The sequence below is a fragment of the Trichoderma virens genome, assembly GCF_000170995.1.
Source record: "Trichoderma virens Gv29-8 chromosome Unknown TRIVIscaffold_2, whole genome shotgun sequence".
NCBI classification, from domain to species: domain Eukaryota; kingdom Fungi; phylum Ascomycota; class Sordariomycetes; order Hypocreales; family Hypocreaceae; genus Trichoderma; species Trichoderma virens.
The window spans coordinates 262,356-281,492 of NW_014013747.1; the positions used below are offsets into that span (position 1 = coordinate 262,356).

General features: G+C 50.3%; 7 protein-coding genes across 7 annotated transcripts; 4 read left to right on the top strand and 3 right to left on the bottom strand.

Annotated features, from left to right (window-relative positions):
* Positions 1-848: 848 nt before the first annotated feature.
* Positions 849-2,857, top strand: TRIVIDRAFT_188400 (uncharacterized protein; the record flags this gene model as incomplete). Its single annotated transcript, XM_014104728.1, has 3 exons — positions 849-916; positions 1,037-1,064; positions 1,121-2,857. The coding sequence occupies 3 exons, from the start codon at positions 849-851 to the stop codon at positions 2,855-2,857; spliced, it is 1,833 nt and encodes a 610-aa protein (XP_013960203.1).
* Positions 2,858-3,303: 446 nt separating this feature from the next.
* On the bottom strand, positions 3,304-4,441 carry TRIVIDRAFT_36225 (uncharacterized protein; the record flags this gene model as incomplete). Its single annotated transcript, XM_014104729.1, has 3 exons — positions 3,304-4,063; positions 4,118-4,286; positions 4,348-4,441. 3 exons carry the CDS (start codon positions 4,439-4,441, stop codon positions 3,304-3,306), a joined length of 1,023 nt encoding a protein of 340 aa, XP_013960204.1.
* A 3,734-nt stretch (positions 4,442-8,175) lies between these two features.
* Positions 8,176-11,258, top strand: TRIVIDRAFT_188402 (glycoside hydrolase family 3 protein; the record flags this gene model as incomplete). Its single annotated transcript, XM_014104730.1, has 5 exons — positions 8,176-8,221; positions 8,324-8,477; positions 8,731-9,158; positions 9,220-9,308; positions 9,387-11,258. The coding sequence occupies 5 exons, from the start codon at positions 8,176-8,178 to the stop codon at positions 11,256-11,258; spliced, it is 2,589 nt and encodes an 862-aa protein (XP_013960205.1).
* Positions 11,259-11,344: 86 nt separating this feature from the next.
* Positions 11,345-12,005, bottom strand: TRIVIDRAFT_82218 (uncharacterized protein; the record flags this gene model as incomplete). Its single annotated transcript, XM_014104731.1, has 2 exons — positions 11,345-11,854; positions 11,941-12,005. 2 exons carry the CDS (start codon positions 12,003-12,005, stop codon positions 11,524-11,526), a joined length of 396 nt encoding a protein of 131 aa, XP_013960206.1.
* Positions 12,006-12,412: 407 nt separating this feature from the next.
* Positions 12,413-15,465, bottom strand: TRIVIDRAFT_211545 (uncharacterized protein; the record flags this gene model as incomplete). Its single annotated transcript, XM_014104732.1, has 5 exons — positions 12,413-12,427; positions 12,502-13,062; positions 13,117-13,196; positions 13,709-14,129; positions 14,185-15,465. The coding sequence occupies 5 exons, from the start codon at positions 15,463-15,465 to the stop codon at positions 12,413-12,415; spliced, it is 2,358 nt and encodes a 785-aa protein (XP_013960207.1).
* A 508-nt stretch (positions 15,466-15,973) lies between these two features.
* TRIVIDRAFT_35233 (uncharacterized protein) lies at positions 15,974-16,544 on the top strand (the record flags this gene model as incomplete). The annotated part of the gene is made up of 2 exons (XM_014104733.1): positions 15,974-16,019; positions 16,081-16,544. The coding sequence occupies 2 exons, from the start codon at positions 15,974-15,976 to the stop codon at positions 16,542-16,544; spliced, it is 510 nt and encodes a 169-aa protein (XP_013960208.1).
* A 302-nt stretch (positions 16,545-16,846) lies between these two features.
* TRIVIDRAFT_79642 (alpha subunit of hypothetical CAAX farnesyltransferase) lies at positions 16,847-19,088 on the top strand (the record flags this gene model as incomplete). The annotated part of the gene is made up of 3 exons (XM_014105436.1): positions 16,847-16,889; positions 17,500-18,102; positions 18,169-19,088. 3 exons carry the CDS (start codon positions 16,847-16,849, stop codon positions 19,035-19,037), a joined length of 1,515 nt encoding a protein of 504 aa, XP_013960911.1.
* Positions 19,089-19,137: the final 49 nt, after the last annotated feature.

Consider the following 19,137-nt stretch of genomic DNA (forward strand, 5'->3'; position numbering starts at 1 on the left):
CGGCCACGAGGCATTGCAACGGCTCACCAGTCCGGGTGACAATGAAAATGCGTGAAAATGTGTGGAAACAAGATGGGAATAAGAGAATATATCTTGCTTGTTGTGAGCGCACAAGGAAAGGGCAGGCGCCTCAGATGGGAAACGAAGGAAGATGGGCTGCCGATCAGAAGGGGCTTCACCCGCCCAAGTAAGCACAGGCTTACAGGTTAAGCGCTGGAGGCAGACTTCAAAGTGACCGTCGGAGGACGATTGAATGGTGTCTCGTCTCGAGAGCGAGAGTCCAACGGTAACTGGTGAAGCCAGCCTTGTCGGTTTAATCCGATGAAGTGGGAGAGAGAAAAGAAAAGAATGGGCTGAGGTAACTGGATGAAAAGTTGGTAGGAAGTTGCCTCATCGACCGTGACTACCTAACCTAGTGGCCATGCCAATTCACAGTGTCTACTTTGGCAAGAGGACGCGCATAGCCACTTTACGCGAAAGCACGTGCGATGATAAGGGGCGGTCGATTGGCGAGATCGACACTGTGAGGACACTGTGGCGCCAACTGAGATGTAGCGTTGTTTGCTCCTTTTTGGTGAACCTTGACAGTGTTGATTGCTAAATGAGTTTGCTAACCAAGTCACGTGCCACCGTGTTATCTCCGCGACAGCAGTGACACGCCTCTTTCCATTGGCACTGGGCGAAAGAACGGCGCATACCTAGGTAGAGGCGAAACTCTTCACGCCATCTCTCTGCACCGCTTTGCAAGGGGAAAAAATTTCAGAGACCAGTTTTTGCATGGCCCTTTCAGAGAATAATACAGGAGGAGAAGAGATCTAGAGACTTGCTGGGCCGCCTACGCACTCATCATGTGCGTTTTCCATGTCCCAGCCCAATACTTCGCAGCAATGGTAGCTGACCAATCTTTCTGTTCAGGGTTCGTTCACGCCGCTATGATCAAAGTCAGAATGGGCGACCAAGTCGTAACATTACTGGGCCGTAAGTACAGCGATATTGTGGTTGTTGATGCCGATTCAAGCTGACAATGTCCCTCTAGCCAATCTGCCTTGACTGATTTTCTTGCGGTATGGTTCGATGCGCAATCCTGTTTGCAGTCCGATCTCGCTGACACAACTACCAGTCGCATAACATCTCGGCTGCTCAAATTCGAGTCGATGCGGACCGTCGAAGGCAACAAGGCGTGGAAAGCGAGCCAGCACAAGAAAACGATGCATCCGAAACGGTTGAAACCGTCACAGTCACCGTAGAAGCAAGCTCCTCTTCACGGACAACCAGAGGTCGCAATGCCAACGCCGCAGCAGAACAAAAAGCTAAAGCCTTAGAAAAGATTAAAGGTAGCAAAGCGTTCAAAAAGCGCAAGAAGAGAGCTGGAGATGATGATGATGACGACGACGACATAGCCCAGGCCATCTTTGACGAGAGGCGGGCGCCGCTTCCCGGCCAGATGGAGAACTGCGAAATATGCGGCAAACGCTTCACTGTAACTCCCTACTCTGTGGCAGGACCTGAAGGAGGTCTTTTATGCGCTCCCTGTGGGCGCGAGGTGGCCAAGCAGCGAGAGGGGCAGCCCAAAAAGAAACCTCGAAAGCAGACAGGCGGCGTGGGATCACGCCGAACCATCCAAAGTCGAATGCTCGACGGAGATGTCGGTACGAAAAGCCTTGCTACACTGTGCGTACAGACGCTGGCAAAGAACGTGGATTTGGCGGAAAGCCTGGGCGATTTGCCAGAACACCTGATCGACAAGATTGCTCGGATCTTTTCCAAGCGGCGTCTGCTGAAACCGGATACCCTGCCTTTGTTTATGCAGCCATCTACCGAGGTTTTGCACATTTACGATGGCGCAAAGCTAGGCCACCAAGAATTCATCAGCATTTTCCAGGTGGCCTCAAATTTGAAAAAGTTCAAGGCGCGGTGTGCAGTTCAGTTCAAAGACGAAGTTATGGACTATTTGCTTTCGAGGGACATTCTTCTCGAGAGCTTTTATCTTCATGGTGCAAATCTGCTGAGCGAGGATAAATGGCATGAATATCTCGCTGCCAAGGGCAAACCTTTGAAGGAACTGCAGGTCTATTATACTGACAACCATTTCGGAGACGAAACACTCAGGCTCCTGAAAGAGTATTGCCCCGAGTTGACTCGTCTTAAGGTCTGCCATAACCAAAAGGCCACAGATGCAGGAGTAATCGCAATTGGAAATCTTTCTACCCTGAGGCATCTCAGTCTGGAACTCCAGCAGGATCTCTCACCAGAAGCTCTCAGCTCATGTATCACTCAGATCGGGAAGGACCTCAGAACATTGTCCTTTAAAATTGTACCTGATGCCGACGATAGTGTTCTGGAAGCTATTCATAATACTTGCCGTTCGCTAGTCAAGCTTCGCATCACGGAAAGCGAAACCATGACGGACAAGGGCTTCGCTCAACTCTTTACCGACTGGGAGAACTCGCCACTGGAGTTTTTGGACTTGCAAAAGTGCCGACAGCTTGATGCTGCTCATCCGCGGGAAAACCCTAAGAATATCGGACTCTGTAGCGAGGGATTCAAAGCGCTTATGAATCACTCTGGGCATACACTGAGGCATATCAATGTACATGCTTGCCGGCACATTTCTCGTCAAGCTTTTGAAGAAGTCTTTGACGGAACGAAACAGTATCCGGAACTGCGGCATCTTGAGATTAGCTTCTGCGAAGAAGTCACAGACTTCATTCTTGGGTGCATTTTCCGAGCCTGCCCGAACATCAAAGAGGTGAATGTCTTTGGTTGCATGAAGGTGAAAGAAGTTAGAGTACCGCGAGGTGTCATCTTGGTTGGTGTACCCAACGCCCAAGGGATGATAACCGAGGGCACGGAGTGAGTGCGATGTTTTGTTCTCCTAGATGAACCTTGTGCTGGGCAGTGGGGACTATAATAATGATGGCACGAGGCCACTGCATATGACTTTTATGTTACTTCTTCCAGAAGATTTAAACCTTACCCACGAGTGGTCGACATTAAGTACCGGAGTTTTAAGGCACGTACAGCAAACGGAATAAAAGGGTCATTTAGACAATGAACATGTTAATTCACGTTATTCCTTATAATTGTGCTTATATACGATGCACTGTACATTTCCACCCTTGTTATATGCCTGGAATTTATACACCCCAGCCTGTTGAAGCATCCTGAAGAGGAAATATTGGGGGTTTATCATCCCTTCGTCAAAACTGGTTTTGTCCATTTCACTACATAATTTTCATTTTCCGAGATGCAAGAGCCCATATAACGCCATATAAAACATAATTTCTTGTTATGTGCATTTGATTATGCCTGTCCAGAAGCAACGTAGGCCTGATCCTCTTGGCTCCATTGGTTGATCCTGTCAATAGTCTCCTGGTCATAGCCAGCGGTCGAGTTATCGTCACGCTTGAACTGCAGGGGTGAGGGAGCACAGGCCGAGACTTTCCGGAGGTAGTTGGAATGAGCAGTCAGGTCGAATCCACCGGTGCCAGCGTTGCAATCCGTGTTGGCGATGCCGGTGCAAACTTCAATATCAGCCACAGTATAGTCAATGGTTGAGCCGTCGCCAGTAGAGAGCCAGAACTCGGGAGAGACGTGGCGGTACTCGAAGATGATGGGGGGAAGGCGAGGCACGGGGTCGTCGACGTGTGTAACGCGGAGCTCGTTGCCAGGCTGGCTGGTCACAAAGTTGGCATAGACGTCGTTGCCCACGCGAGGAGATCCAAACGTGACAATGTCAATTGGGAAGCCCTGGGTACGGAGGATCGAGGCGGCAAGAGTGGCAACGGCACCACCTAGAGAATGTCCGGTGGAAACGATTTCGAAAGAAGGATTGGCGGCATGGGCCTGAGTGAGAGCGGCTGTGGCGGCGCTGGAAACTTCCTCCCAGGCAGCGTTGAAGCCATCGTGAACTTCACAGCCACTGGTGAGGGAGCAGTCGGTGAAGGCGAAAACAACATCAGTGATGAAGTTGCGAAGGTTGTTAGTCCCACGGAACGACAGGACGACTTGTTGGTGTGCGCTGTCTACGGCAACAAAGCCGCCAATGCCAGTCAAGGAGCCTCTATAATGGCATGGTTAAATTGATACTTTGCAGAGAAATTTAGTTGTGACTTACTCGAAGGAGTTAACAACAGTTCCCGCGACATCGGGACAGGCGTTGTCGGCGCATGTGACAGCCTGGCCAGGGGGGGTTGCGGAGTTGCAATAAGCAGCTCCAGCATACTGGCTGAAGAATTCGAAGGTGTTGAGTTCTTGCTGGTTAGCAGTGAAGCTGGTGTCGCTCTCTTTGTGGCTTGTTAGTACTTGAACGTGAAATGGGAGTCGAATGGTGAGGGTGAAAGTTACGTCGAGCCTTGAGCATCCGAGTATAGTCCTGGATGGACGGCACGGGGCTGCCAGCTACAGCAGCGGCAAGGGAGAGAAGCTGCCAGCACTTCATTGTAATACTTTTGTAATATTGGACTTTAGAAAAGGAGTTTCAAATGGGGAATAGAGGGCGAAGAGTTGCTTTTGAGCTTGAGCAATCAATGCTTAGCTTCAAATAAAACAAGTACAATGTCAAATTTGCTTGGAGTATTATGAAAGAATTAAACCATTTTATCGTGGAGCGGCTGGATGTTTATATACATTTTATGCGTATCGTGTTTCCTGATGTTGACATGTGAGACAGCACACAGACTCGGACAACCCGAGCACCCCTGATACTACCAGTCAGCAGCGGGATCACCTTTGTGCCGGACAATTTGTGAAGCATGCGTCTCACGATGCGACGAGCATTTCTTGAGACAACTCCATAATTTTTTCTTTTTCATTTTTTAGGTCGACGCATGAACCTCCGTTGTTCCATCACCCCGCAACTTCATGCGTGAGGTTTCTAGTGCCCGTTTGTTGACCGTGTCCGAGTGGCTTAGACGCCTTTGCATCCCAAGGGAAAACGGCACCGGAGGCGGCCCGAAATAGAAAGATTCATTACAAAATAGACGATGGAAACTGTCCGAATGACGAACTGATGTCTAGATTCTCGGCAGAACTTCCAAAGGAGGAATGGGGAAAGTCGCCGATTGGGATAGCCGCAAAGGGAAGCGTAAAAGACGATTGGTGGCTTTCCGATACGGTACTATCTGTGAATAAAAAGATCGGAAGAGGCGGTGCCAGAGGGCGGCTGTTGTGATGAACGGCGTGACTTACATGGTTGGCGGGCGTGGGGGATGTGCTCTAGGATCCGGGATCTACGTTGAGATGGTACTGACAAGGGAGGTGGGATTAATTATAGCGGTAGCGGCTACTTTCCAGATACGGACTTTGCGACGGTTTCAGGTTCTTTTGTGAGTTGTAAGTGATGGGACGAAACGGGAAGACGTGTAGGAGGAGTGTAGTATTCCAGCCCTGCCAAGACATTTCCTCCCCCTTGGAGTCGATGAGTTGAGATGACGAATAGTGTACGGAGTATATCATGTTAATTTCTATCAGCCTTACCATGGTAACAAGCACGACATAGATGCTATATGTGGCAGAGGCTGGAGGATACATATTGTCACTGTATAAGCTAGAGGCGCTGACACAACACCTCCCTCATAGGTATGTACCTACATAGGCAACCTTCAGTACCTATCATCTTAGCGACATGTCTCCTCTAACCGTAATACCAATGACAAATGCTCTTGCTTCTTTACGGACGCACTTATGCTACTCCGATATTAATGGCTCGGCCGGCACCTGGGATGGATCTTTTGCTATATTGTTGCGGGGAGAAGTTCACCTTGCAGTTGACTGCCTTGACTTGTTTGAAGACCGAGTCGGATATTTGTTGCCGTAGCATCCACGTTGCGAAGCGAATAACATCAATGTTGTCTTGTAAATGGGGCCTAGAAATATTCTTTTTCACGAAGTATGGCTACAATGAAGATGGATGGAAAGCAGTATACTGTATGTACCTATTTTTGTCTCTGCCTTTTGCTGCTGTTTCTGCGTCTGCCTCCCTCTCGATTGGCCTCCTCCGTCCTATTGCTCACGAGTCATGGTTTCACGCTGGCGGTCGAGATCCCACGTGGCTTACTCATGAATCTTCAAACTTAATGCACACAACGGCTATACTATAACTGTAGGACATGCCCACAGCCTACGAGCGATTAATGAAGCACCTGACCTCGGACAACATCTCCAAATGGCAGCTCGCAAACAGGCGTTGGTACCCGCAGTGGCTCCTCGTCAGACGCTTAGAAAGGCAACTTTGGATATCAAAGGTGAAGCAGCCCGGCCATTTTCCGAAGTTCTGTCTTCAGCCGCAAAAAAAGAAAGGGAAAAATGACGACAACGGTAGTGAATTAATATACGATGCATGTACAGCTGCAGTATTCGGACGAACCAACTCAGCTGTTGACGTCGGCAATCGGACCGCTTTCATCACCGGGAGCACATCAGGCGCCAACGAGTCGCATGAATTCCACCTATAGTTCACCTAGTCTGCATCTGGAGACGCTCAGATCCCAAAGCTGTTCCCACGTTGTATTTTTCCCTAACCTTTGCAGGGTTCTTGGTACCAAGTGTCTGCCGGTGGGATACGAGTAGTACATGGACGAAGTATTCGAGGCATTACCGCATAGGGATTCCCGGATTATCCTTATCACGGCTGCCCATGTCCGGCATTGAATGCCGTGGCTGTTGGTTGGACATTTCAAACATTGCATTGCCGTTGGCGATTTGTCAAAAATTATATTAGTCGGCGTCAAACACTTGCCTTGAACTTCACAATATCTACAAAATACTGACAACAGTAGAGATCGATGCTGCAATCTTTCATCTACTTCAGCCTTCAAGTGTGCACCTCAACTGGGGGGCATCACGCGGATGCCCTGCCACTGTTACATTTGGGCATCTGGCGCGTGCAGACCCCTCTCGACTTGTCAACTCCAACTCTGGCTGACTCCAACCGACGAAGCGAACTGCTCTATGGCCATACCATGCAGGGCGCTAATGGCATTTCGCCCTTGATTTGGACACAAGAGCTCTAGACGACTTGCGCGAACCGAGGGTCACCCGCCTTTGTCTCCTGGCTGGTCCTGATTTCCTTGTGATTTCCCCGAGATTTGACGATGAATCTGGGGAGCATTTGACCTCGACAAAGGCTTCCACACCATTTCCTTGTGTTGCTCCTCAGGTTGTTTGTGTCCCCTCGCCAAGCCGCGCCATTTGACATCCGCGCCATTGAGATTGATGTTTCCCCAGACTCTTGCCGGCCTCTAGCTTCAGTCCCCTGCACTTACAAGCTCTTCATTGCCGTTGTTGTAGCGATAGCGGGAATCCCCCGCCACTTACAATACGCTTGGACAGCAGAAAAAGCAGCGCCGCTCCACCGCCATGGCCTTTTCGAGACATTTCACCGAAGCCAATGCTTGATGCCCGAACGAGCGAGCCTGAAAGCACATGGTGACGTCCGGTCTGGGCTGGCGGTCAATCGTATCTGCGAGCTGAAAGCGGTGACGTGGGATCGTCGTCTGACTTCATGTCTGCTTTCTTGGTGATACTATCTGCTGCCATGAGCATGGTACGTGCAAGTGCAACCACCATTCAGCTCTTGGCTTTGGAAAACGGAAAAAAGGGAAAAGAAAGGGCCCTTGCTCTTTATTGGTTTTATTGGTTCTAGACCTCTCCGGCTGGTCTGTTTCCCGTCCGAGTGTCTGCAGGTCTCCCTCGCATTGCTGCTAGTATCCTGGCATTTGGGACAATACAATGCGCGATAACTGCTGCCCAAGAAGAGACATGGGGGGGTTAAGCAGCACCAAAGAGGCAGTAGATTACGAAAACAACCAAGAGAAAGAATCGAAAAATGTGACAGCCCAGAACCATGGGCCTTGGCCTTGCGACCTGGCAGGCCAAGCAAGAGGGGTCATGGATGTCTCATCGTGGACACGAGGTCGCAGGTGCTGTGCTCATGCATGCTTTCCTCCCTTGAGCCCTAGGATTCGCCTTGATGGGGAAACGATTGACGGTAAATAGTCGAGAGTTTCTCCATAACTCGTCCCAGTCCATTGGAATTCTCTTGACCCTTGTTTGTGAAGTGCCATGCTCTTGAGCACGCGAGACCAAAAGCACCCGCTTCAAGAGTCTCTATCTACTACACCCTAGCTACGTTGTGACGCCTATTGCCCATCCGTGCCCTGGGCAGTCGGAATCATGACCTCGTTTTCCGACAGCGTCAGAGTGTCCACCGCTGTGACCTGTATTCTATCCAGCTTCGTTGGGCTGGGACAAGCCGGACCTAGTGCTTTCTCAGCAAATGCGCAGGTAGCAGCGGCGGCAGCCGCCCAAGGCTGGGTTCCAGATGGCTACTATGTGCCACCATACTATCCTGCGCCATATGGTGGATGGGTGGATGATTGGCGAGAGAGCTATACCAAGGCCAAGGCTCTGGTCGACTCTATGACTCTGGCAGAGAAAACGAACATCACTGCAGGAACAGGAATTTACATGGGTGAGTAAGAAATCCTTTGAATAAAAAGGGCGATTCCAATGTCCGGGTGAAATTTAGTAATTGCCTGGGAAGTGTAATACGTTATAATGCTGACTGGATTGATATAGGGTGAGTTTGTTTTATATCCTAAGACTTTGCAAAGCACAGTCAAGTCTTGTTCGAGTGTTAGAAACGGGTTCTTATGGCTGGTATCATCAAGATTGACACAATGTTGTGCTGGACGTGAACTCTCAAGTACAAAGCTAACCTTGTTCAAGACGATGTGCCGGAAACACAGGCTCTGCACTTCGAGTAGGCATCCCCCAGCTGTGTCTTAATGACAGCCCTGCGGGTGTCCGACACGCGGACAATGTTACAGCTTTCCCCGATGGAATCACAGTTGGCGCAACTTTTGACAAGGCGCTCATGTACCAGCGCGGCGTGGCCATTGGGAAGGAAAATCGCGGCAAGGGAGTCAATGTTTGGCTAGGACCAACGGTTGGACCGATAGGCCGCAAGCCAAAGGGTGGCCGTAACTGGGAAGGCTTTGGTGCTGATCCTGTGCTCCAAGCTGTAGGTGCAAGAGAAACGATCAAGGGCGTTCAGGAGCAGGGAGTGATTGCTACAATCAAGCACTTTATTGCAAATGAGCAGGAGATGTACCGCATGTACAACCCTTTCCAATATGCCTACAGCTCAAATATTGGTAAGTATTTCCAGCTAGTATGGCAATATGAGATGCTAACGAGTGGCGGCGACTTGAAAAGACGATAGGACGATGCATGAAGTTTATGCCTGGCCATTCGCCGAAGGCATTCGAGCGGGAGTTGGCTCTGTCATGATGGCATATAATGCTGTAAGTGAAACCTAATTGATGGTGAAATATCTAAAAAGAGCATGAAGGCTAATCAATCAATTCACACCACCACCGCAGGTAAACGGCACTGCGTGTACTCAACATCCTTATCTCATGAATGCCCTTCTCAAGGATGAGATGGGCTTCCAGGGCTTCACCATGACCGATTGGCTCGCTCACATGTCTGGTGTCGCCTCTGCTATTGCCGGCCTGGATATGGACATGCCTGGCGACGTTCAGATTCCATTCTTCGGCAGTTCATACTGGATGTATGAGCTTAGTCGGTCTGCTCTCAACGGGTCGGTTCCTATGGATCGCATCAACGACGCGGCCACGCGCATTTTGGCTGCATGGTACAAGATGGGCCAGGATAAGGGATTTCCAGCGACCAACTTTGATACCAATTCTGCTGCTGCGGTCAACCAGTTGTATCCTGCCGCGTGGCCATTTTCGCCGTCAGGAGTCACCAACGAGTATGTTCAGGTCCAGGCTGATCATGACGTGATTGCTCGCCAGATTTCCCAGGATGCCATTACCATGTTGAAGAACACCGGCGGCATTCTTCCTTTATCGCCTTCGCAACACCTCAAGGTCTTTGGCACCGATGCCCAGAAAAATCCAGATGGAATCAATTCGTGCACAGATCGCAACTGCAACAAGGGCACGCTCGGACAGGGCTGGGGTTCAGGGACTGTTGATTACCCCTATTTGGATGATCCCATCACAGCCATTACTGCAGAGGCCAGTAATGTCACCTTTTACAATACCGACAGCTTTCCTTCGGTAGGCCAAGTTGCAGCCAGCGACGTCGCTATTGTGTTTATCAATTCGGATGCCGGCGAGAACACTTACACTGTTGAAGGCAATCACGGTGACCGCGATGCTTCCGGTCTATACGCATGGCACAACGGCGATAAGCTCGTACAAGATGCCGCCAGCAAATTCAGCAACGTCATTGTGGTGATTCACACCGTTGGCCCCCTGATTCTTGAGAACTGGATCGATCTACCATCCGTCAAGGCCGTCCTCATCGCGCATCTGCCTGGCCAGGAAGCCGGAAAATCACTTACAAACGTCCTCTTTGGACACTCTTCGCCATGCGGACACTTGCCTTATTCAATCACAAAACAGGAAAATGACTTCCCCAGTAGCGTCACCACGCTCATCAACTCCGAGTTCCTCAACCAGCCCCAGGACACGTACACTGAGGGTTTATATATCGACTACCGCTGGCTGAACAAGAACAACACCAAGCCGCGGTACGCCTTTGGCCATGGCCTGAGCTACACAAACTTTACATTCAAGGCAGCATCAATTACAAAAGTCACTCAGCTAAGCTCATACCCTCCCGCTCGCTCCGCCAAGAGCGGCGTCCCCAACTTTGCGCAAGCCATTCCATCTGCCAGCGAAGCCGTCGCACCCTCTGGATTCAACTCAATCCCCCGCTACATCTACTCCTGGCTGTCGCAGGGTGACGCCGACGGTGCCGTCTCGGACGGAAAGAACGGCAAGTATCCATACCCAGACGGCTATTCTACCACCCAGAAACCCGGTCCTCGCTCCGGCGGTGGCGAGGGAGGCAACCCTGCGCTCTGGGATGTCGCGTATAGCCTCACGGTGACGGTACAGAATACGGGGGATGAGTTTGCTGGCAAGGCTTCCGTGCAGGCATATCTTCAGTTCCCGGATAACAATGGCTATGATACGCCGGTTATCCAGCTCCGTGATTTTGAGAAGACGGACGAGTTGGCGCCTGGAGAGTCGACGACGGTGACGCTGACGCTTACGCGCAAGGACGTCAGTGTGTGGGACGTGGTGGCGCAGGATTGGAAAGTGCCTGTGGTTGATGGAGGGTATAAAGTATGGATTGGAGATGCCAGTGATTCCTTGAGTATAGTGTGTCATGCGGATACGTTGAAGTGTGAGACTGGTGTTGTTGGGCCGGTGTAGATGTAGATGTTTCGAACAAGGTAGTCAAACGGATGTATTTGAAGAATCAATCACTTATTTCTTTTTTTGCTTCATCCTGTTTCGATGATTTCGAAAGGTTGTCTTTTTGAGTCTTGGTGTCAAGTAATAGTACAATACAATACATCTCTATCTCTAGTAGATGGCCCTTTTATACACCTCCCCCATCCCCCCACGTCAAAGCATACCCTCATGTCAATTCCACAGCATATTCCCATTTCAAGCCGAAAAAATTCCCTCCCGCCCTCTACCACGCAACGTGTCTCCTCCCCTTCAGCTTCCTCCGCTGCAAGATCCTCCGCCCAGTCTTACTCCTCGTCCTCTTGAGCCACCCATGTCTCCGCTTCTGCACCAGCCTCGTGTGGCCATTCATGGTATTTCGGGGTCCGAAGCGCAGCTGCAGGCCCTGCAGGGCGGGATGCGAAGACACTGCCGCGGTGGGCACGAGGTCTGCGGATTCTGGTGAGGTAGCAGCTGCTGTTGCTGGTGATTGCGCTGTGAGGGAGGGCGTGAAGGAGTTGTTGGGGCGGAAAGTAGATGTCAATGTCGGACGGAGAGGTGAGAGGCATGTGTATGTCCTGGCAAGAGAGAAAAAAAAAGGCAATTATTAGCTGAAGCTTTCGCCAATGGAGGATTTATGGCGGGGAGGAGGGAAAGTAAGTACCGTTGGGCGAGGGGAGAAATGCGCGGGGCAAGGAGTGGCCGCGCGAGGCGGATGATGGAATTCATTTTGTGAGAAAAGAAATCGAGCGACTCGTGTGAGGGGGAGTGTCGAGTTGCTGTCCGGAGGGCGAATTGGTGGGGGGTTTTGGCTGGATGCTGCGAATGAATGATTTTGAGGTTGAGGTCGAGATGGTGTTGAAATTTTGGAGGCTTCGGATTGGCGGGCGGTTGCCGGCTGGTGGGTACGTACTGTGTAGAGTACTACCTAGGTAGCTGGTAGCGCCTTTTTGATGGGTGACGATGGTATAGAAAATGGCTCCCTTTATGATGAGGATTGTGTTTCGGTAAATTGGGGATATTAGAGTAAAATATGTTGTTTAATCTTATCTACGGTGCTTCTTTACTAGAAGAAAAACAAAATGAAAAGAGAGGGAGAAAATAAAAACATGTCTAGTTCTCAACACCATAACCTCTCACACAAAGCGAATCTATAGAATCACATCATATACTCCAACTCCCGATATTCCAGTCCCTCAACCATATCCTCGCCCTCACTCGTCACCCAATCCATCACCATCTTCACCTCCCCAAAGTAATTCGCCTCTCCCTCTTGCCTGAATCCCAGCTTCTTAAACAGGCCCCTGCTTCCAACATTCTCCTGCTTAATCTTGGCCATCAATCCAACCAGCTGTATCTTCTCCACGTCCAGCTTCTCGCCTTGTGCGTATTCTTTCAGTATTTCTGGCAAGTGTTTCCGTATGTACGTCAATATCGAACGCACTGCGGCTTCTCCCACACCTTTCCCGCGGTGCTGTGTATTCGCTATCATGACGTCTACTTCGCCGGTCAAGCGTATCGTGCTGCTCTCCCGCGGTCCAGCAGCCTCGTCATCGTCCTCGTCATCTAGATATAGGAAAAAATTGATGTCTCCTCTCATTTTATCGGGTGAATCGTCGACTTGAGCTGTGATTTTTTGTGATTCACCATTCTCATTGCTTCGCTCCCCGCTCAATGGCTCGCATACAATAAAGGTCAGCTTATCATGAGACGTCCGCCATGATTGTTGGTTTTCATATTCTTCTTCCAAGGTCATGGGCTCTGATGCAGTTGCTTCTTGTATGGCCTATATCTACTTTGTAAGCAAGCCATCAGGGCAGCGGAAGTGGGTGTCTAGTACCGGGTCTTTCATCCAGTCGTGATAAGTGAGCACATGGTGGGCTTCATATGGCACCAGCAAGGCTCTGTTTGTTGAAACCGCTGCTAGAGAGTTAGCGTCAAAAGGAAAAAATTAGTAAAGATCTGATTTTTTCATACATATTGTCTGGTTGGTTTTCATCTCGAGTCAGTTATTTCCCGTGGGATGCACTTATGTGATGAGGAATTGTGGGAGGAAAAAATTGGCTGAATGAGAAAGCGCACCAGGTCTGACTAAAAGTGAGGGCGTGTAGCTCAACCTCCACAGTTTGCTTTCAAAGCAAATGCCTGCCGCCACGCAAATAGATGATTTAGGCTCTTCAAAAGTTGAAAAACGCATTGATTGATTCATTGGCTTCGAGTTGTATCTCTACATTGTAATTTTATAAAAATCTCAGGGCTAAGTGGCGACCTGTATTGACTGGCCCCTCGCATTCCATCCAATATCATACATATCCTACAACGCCACGCCTTGCTATGTAAAAGCGCCAACAACTCCATGCTCGTTCATGACTGGCGTGCGCCAACCTTGGATGCATGTGTCTCGGCCAGAAGCTTAGCGACTGCCTCTTCGCCCATCCGCGCCTCCATGGCCAGCAGTTCAGCCATCTGGTTCATCTTATTTCTAGTCTTATCCAGCAATGCCACCCTCAAGTGCTCTACCAGCTCGTCATCTGAGAGGTCTGCGCTAGGCGTTGGTGGGAAAATAGTGTCCCATTTGCTCATTCGAGGTCCTGGCTCTACTGGTTTGGACTCGGTACCGTAATCAGCATCCTTCCCCTTGGCGGCAAACTCAATGGTGCGCCTATCAGACCGAACTCCTAAAGCATCCAACAATTCTGAGGCCTTAGTGGGCATGATGGGCTGAAGCAGGATGCCGGCAATACGCAATGCTTCTGCGCTGTTAAAGATGACCCAGTTGAGCAGCACCCGAGACTCTGCATCTTGAAGTTTGACTAGATCCCAGGGCTTGGTATCTGTAACGTAGCGATTTGTCTAGTTTCATCGGTTAATACTTGGGCGTCATGTGTACAACAAATTATAATCATACCTCTCTCAGCAATTCGAAAATCTCGCGAATTGCGCCGCTCGTGTCATAGTCATCCATTTCTTTGGCGAAAGCCACAGGCTTTTCGGCCAAGTGGCCTTCCAAGCTGAAGTAAGTCGCATCGGCATCACTCGGGCTATGTTTTTCAGCCCAGATATTCAATTCTCCGTTGCGATAGGCGGTCACAGCTTCGAGAGTCGACCATCTGACGGATGCTTTTGGCTTCGCGATTCTGTAAAAGAGGTTGCCAATGTTTGCCTGCAGCTCTTTAACGTAGATGGTGCCAATCAGCTGGTTAGAATAGCTCATATCCTTGTGGAGACTAGCGTTTCTCATGAGGAAGTATCGTAGGGGATCAATGCCCCATCGTTGGATGGCGAAGATGGGGTTGACAACGTTGCCCAATGACTTTGACATCTTGCGGTTAGACATGGTCCAGTGATTGTGGCAAAGGAACCCTTTTGAAATAGGCAGGCCCAGAGCAAGGAGCAAGGCAGGCCAGTAGATGGTGTGGAAACGCAGAATATCTTTTCCAATAACCTGGAGGTCGGCCGGCCAGAGCCCCATGTCTTCCTTTGCCGAGTGCCACTTGCTTCCGTACCCGGCCTTGGTAATGTAGTTGATAAGAGCATCGACCCAGACATAGATGGTCTGGCTCTTATCCTCGGGGTCTGGTATACCCCAGTTAAGCCTGGAGGCGGGCCTGGTAACGGATAAATCCTCAAGATGGTTTTCTATCCAGTCTCTCGCTTCTGCCATTCGATGGGCTGGCTTGATCCAGTCAGGGTTCTCATCATATAGCTTCAATAAGGCGTCTTTGTATTTGGTCAAGGGGAAAAACCAAGTTTCCTCCTTGATCCATTCCACCTCGTTATCCGTCTCAGTGCTCACCATGATCTTCTTTCCGGTTTGGGGCGCAATGCTGGGTCGTACCAAGTCCTCGGGATAGAAGCACTCGTCGCTCACGCAATACCATCCTTCATGAGAACCTTTATACAGCCCCAAGCTTTCAGGCGTCGCATGTTTCAGATGCAGCCAGAACTGAGATACTGCGTCCTTGTGTTCCTGGTCAGTCGTCCGGATGAAGAAGTCGTTTGAGATGTTTGCCGCAGCCACCAGTTCTCGAAATTTGCTTGAGTTGACATCACAAAACTCTTTTGGTTCCATTCCATTCTTGGTGGCAGCTCTCTGAATCTTCATTCCGTGCTCATCCGTTCCCGTACACATGTAAGCTTCTTTGCCTTTAATTTGCTGCCAACGCTTGAGCACATCTGTCACGACCATGGTATAGAGATGGCCAATATGAGGAGCTTTTTGATTAATAAGTTAGCCACGCCATTAAAGAATCAGCTCACTGCTTTACTTGATATTTACCGGCATTGACATAGAAGATTGGAGTTGTAATATAATACGGCTTCTCGCCTGAAGACCCCGCAGAGCTTTGAGAGCTGTTCCAGCGTTGCACAGCAGCAAAACTCGTTCGGCAGCCGGAGCAGATCCAGCCAGACGACGAGCCCAGCCGTGGCTGAGCTCGCCGTAGCCCGGAAATGGCCCGCGGTCTTAGTGAGAGCATGGTTGCGACGAGGTTTGATCTAGAGCGAGATCCAAAGATGGATAGATAGAATTGCATGATACAGTGCTGCCAGTGCGAATTGGCTGCGACGATAACTGTACGATAGGCGGGGCGGTCTTCACGTCATAAGAAAATGTCTAGCTGCCTAATAAACAGTTCGCGTCTCTCTGATCAACAAATATCAATAGCAGCACTGATGCTGCTGAAAACAAGGGCATCATGACACTGCCAGATGCGGACACAGAAGTGAGGGCTTCTAGCGAAGGTACGTCTCATCGTTAACATGACTTTGGCTGGGTCTCAATCACTAACTTGGCTTGAAATAGCTGCTGAAATCTTCGTCAACAACTATTACCAGGCAATAAACGGCAAGGCCAAGCTTGAAACATTCTACATCAACTCTTCAACTCGCTATTCGATCCCAGCCGACATCTCCATCAACGGCTCTGTTGTTCCCACGCCGGAAGAGTACTCCAAGCTCCTCGATTCCCAAGGCGAGAATGTGTTTTACGAGATAGAATCTCTCGATACTCACATCATCAACCCTTCATTCCAATATGGCGCTCCCGAGACTGTCTACGAAAGCGAAAAGAACGAGAAGAGCGGGCGGCGCATGAGCATTGTCGTCACAACGATGGGCAAGGTCCGATTTGGCAAGGGACGCGAGGCACCACAGAAAATGTTCAACGAGACTTTTGTGCTGGTGCCCAACTGGGACGCCATGGCAAGGAATCCGGCCCGAGGACTCAAGAGGTGGCTCATCATGTCACAAAACTTCCGCGCTCTCTGATTCTGGACCTGATGAGGTATTCCATATACAAACAGGTCTGGCCATGACGGCCAATATTGGAATGCGAAGAACACGACAGCACCAAATCCACGATACCCATACAAAACCAAATATTATTCAACCAAAAAAGTTCATAGGATGGTCTCAAGGCATTGTTTCAAGTAGTACTCGTTCGTCTGAGCGGTGTACGTGCAGCTGACCAAACCTATTGTAAGTTCACGCTACACAAGCCAGGGAACGAGTACTACTTGAACAATGCCTTGAGGCCGGTGAAGCAGGATTCATATTCGAAATGGCACTTGATGGCCATTGGGATCGATATGAATGATTGCCAGATATATGTTAGTACGCTGAGTGGCGGGTCCAACCGAATACACATCTTCTGGTTGGTAAAATAAAGAATGGGAAAGATAGATATACTCGGAATTCAAGCAGATAGCAATAAAATCCAAAGACAGGTTCCTGCATACTCCATTCACACTAAGCTGCCTAACCGTAGTGTTGTAACAAGTTGGCCATATTTTGGTCTAGGAAGAGTGACAATCAACATCCTAAATGGGAGAGCCAATACTGGTAAAACAGTAGAAACGCCGTGTCTGAGCAGGTGACTATATCAATGACTGCATCAATTAGAATCCACAATACCAGTAACAAATGCTAAAGGCAAAGTTGAGCGCCCCGTGTCTCTCATTGTTCTCGCCATTGTTCTCGCGACGCTGCGCCAATAGCCGACCCAAGCCCCATCGCGGGGAACCTCTGTTGGTGGCAGACACCAATATTTGCAGCTTCCAGCTGCACCCCAAAAGCCCCGCCATTCACACCTCCAGCATCCAACATGCCGCCTAAGGCAAAGGCCACTGCAAAGGCTGCCAACCCCGAACCCAAAGGCAAATATTAACAGCATCTCGTCTGCTCTACGGAAGGCCCAGCTAACGCATTTCTCCTGTCCCTGCAGCTGCGCCAGAAGCCCCTCCTGAGACGGTTGGCGAGCGGTCCAAGCAGCGCTACTACCAGACAAATCCTGTCGAGAAGCGATTCGAAGAGGTCGGCTTCCCAGGCCTGACGCCGGCTGAAAAGAAGACGTACACGCACGCGAACCTGATCCTCCCTGTCGCGAACCGCCTTGTGTCACTGTCCAACAAGACCGACCGCGAGTACTGGAAGCAGGTTGCTAAGGAAGGCCTGCCCTGTCGACGCCTCAAGAACAACTACCACTGGGGCCAGGACAAGCACGGCCGCGATATCGGCACGTATAGATTCGAAGAGCTCAAGAAGCGTTCGCTGAGCCAGGCTAAGCTGACTGCGCTTGACGTCCTGCACCGCCAGTTTCTGACCAAGAGAGACGCTGCTCGCAAGAACGGCACTGAGCTTCCCCAGGAGGATATCGACCAGGAAAAAGAACGACGGAAAGAGATGGCGGCACTGAAGAGGGAGCTTTACGGCGAGATCCCCGGGCCGCTGGCCAATGATCCGGAGTGGGATGATGTAGCTCCCATTCCGCAGACTGAGCCAGAGGATGCTCTGGCCAGGATTGCTTATCCCGATGAATATGCTGAGGGTATGATGAAATTCGATACGATGACGAAGCGAGAACTGTTTGGCTAACATGATTTTTCATCACCAGCTGTCTCTTACCTCCGCGCCGTCATGGCATCAGAGGAATACTCCCCCCGCTGCCTCCGCCTCACCGAGCGTGTCATTGGCATGAACCCAGCCCACTACACCGTCTGGCTCTACCGCTTCAAAGTTGTCGCCGCCCTCAACCTCCCCGTGCTAGACGAGATCCAATGGCTCAACGGCGTCGCCATGGACAACCTCAAGAACTACCAAATCTGGCACCACCGCCAGCTCCTCCTCGACCACCACTACACGGCCATCTCCTCCGATCCCGAGGCGTGCAAGCAGTTTGCAAAGTCCGAGACGGACTTCATCTCCAAGATCCTCGCCGAGGACACCAAGAACTACCACGTCTGGTCGTATCGCCAGTATCTCGTCACGAAGCTCAACTACTGGAGCCCCTTTGAGCTCGCCACCACGCAGAGCATGATTGAGGACGACCTGCGCAACAACTCTGCCTGGTCCCATCGCTTCTTCGTCGTCTTCTCTGATCCTTCCGTCTCGACCACGGGCAGCGCCCCCACGGAGCACGATCCCAAGGTCCCCGCCGAAATCATCGACAGGGAGGTTAAGTACGCAAAGGAAAAGATCCAGCTTGCGCCCCAGAACCAGTCTGCGTGGCATTACTTGCGCGGCGTGTTGGTAAAGGGTGGACGAGGTCTTGATACCGTGGGTGAGTTCGCTTCACAGTTCTTCACCAACCTGGGTGGCGACGACGAGGATGTCAAGAGCTCGCATGCCCTGGACCTCATGTCCGAAGTCTATCATAAGCAGGGCGATATTGAAAAGGCCAAGCTGTGTCTGCAAAGACTGATGGAGAAGTGGGATCCTGTTCGGGAGGGATACTGGAAGTACCGACTGTCAGAGCTGAAATAAAGTAGAATAGCATCGATGAAATCTGACTTGAAATAAAACTTGTTATCAATGAGTACCAAGATGCCATATTGTCATATCTATTTTAATATCTACGTGTTTA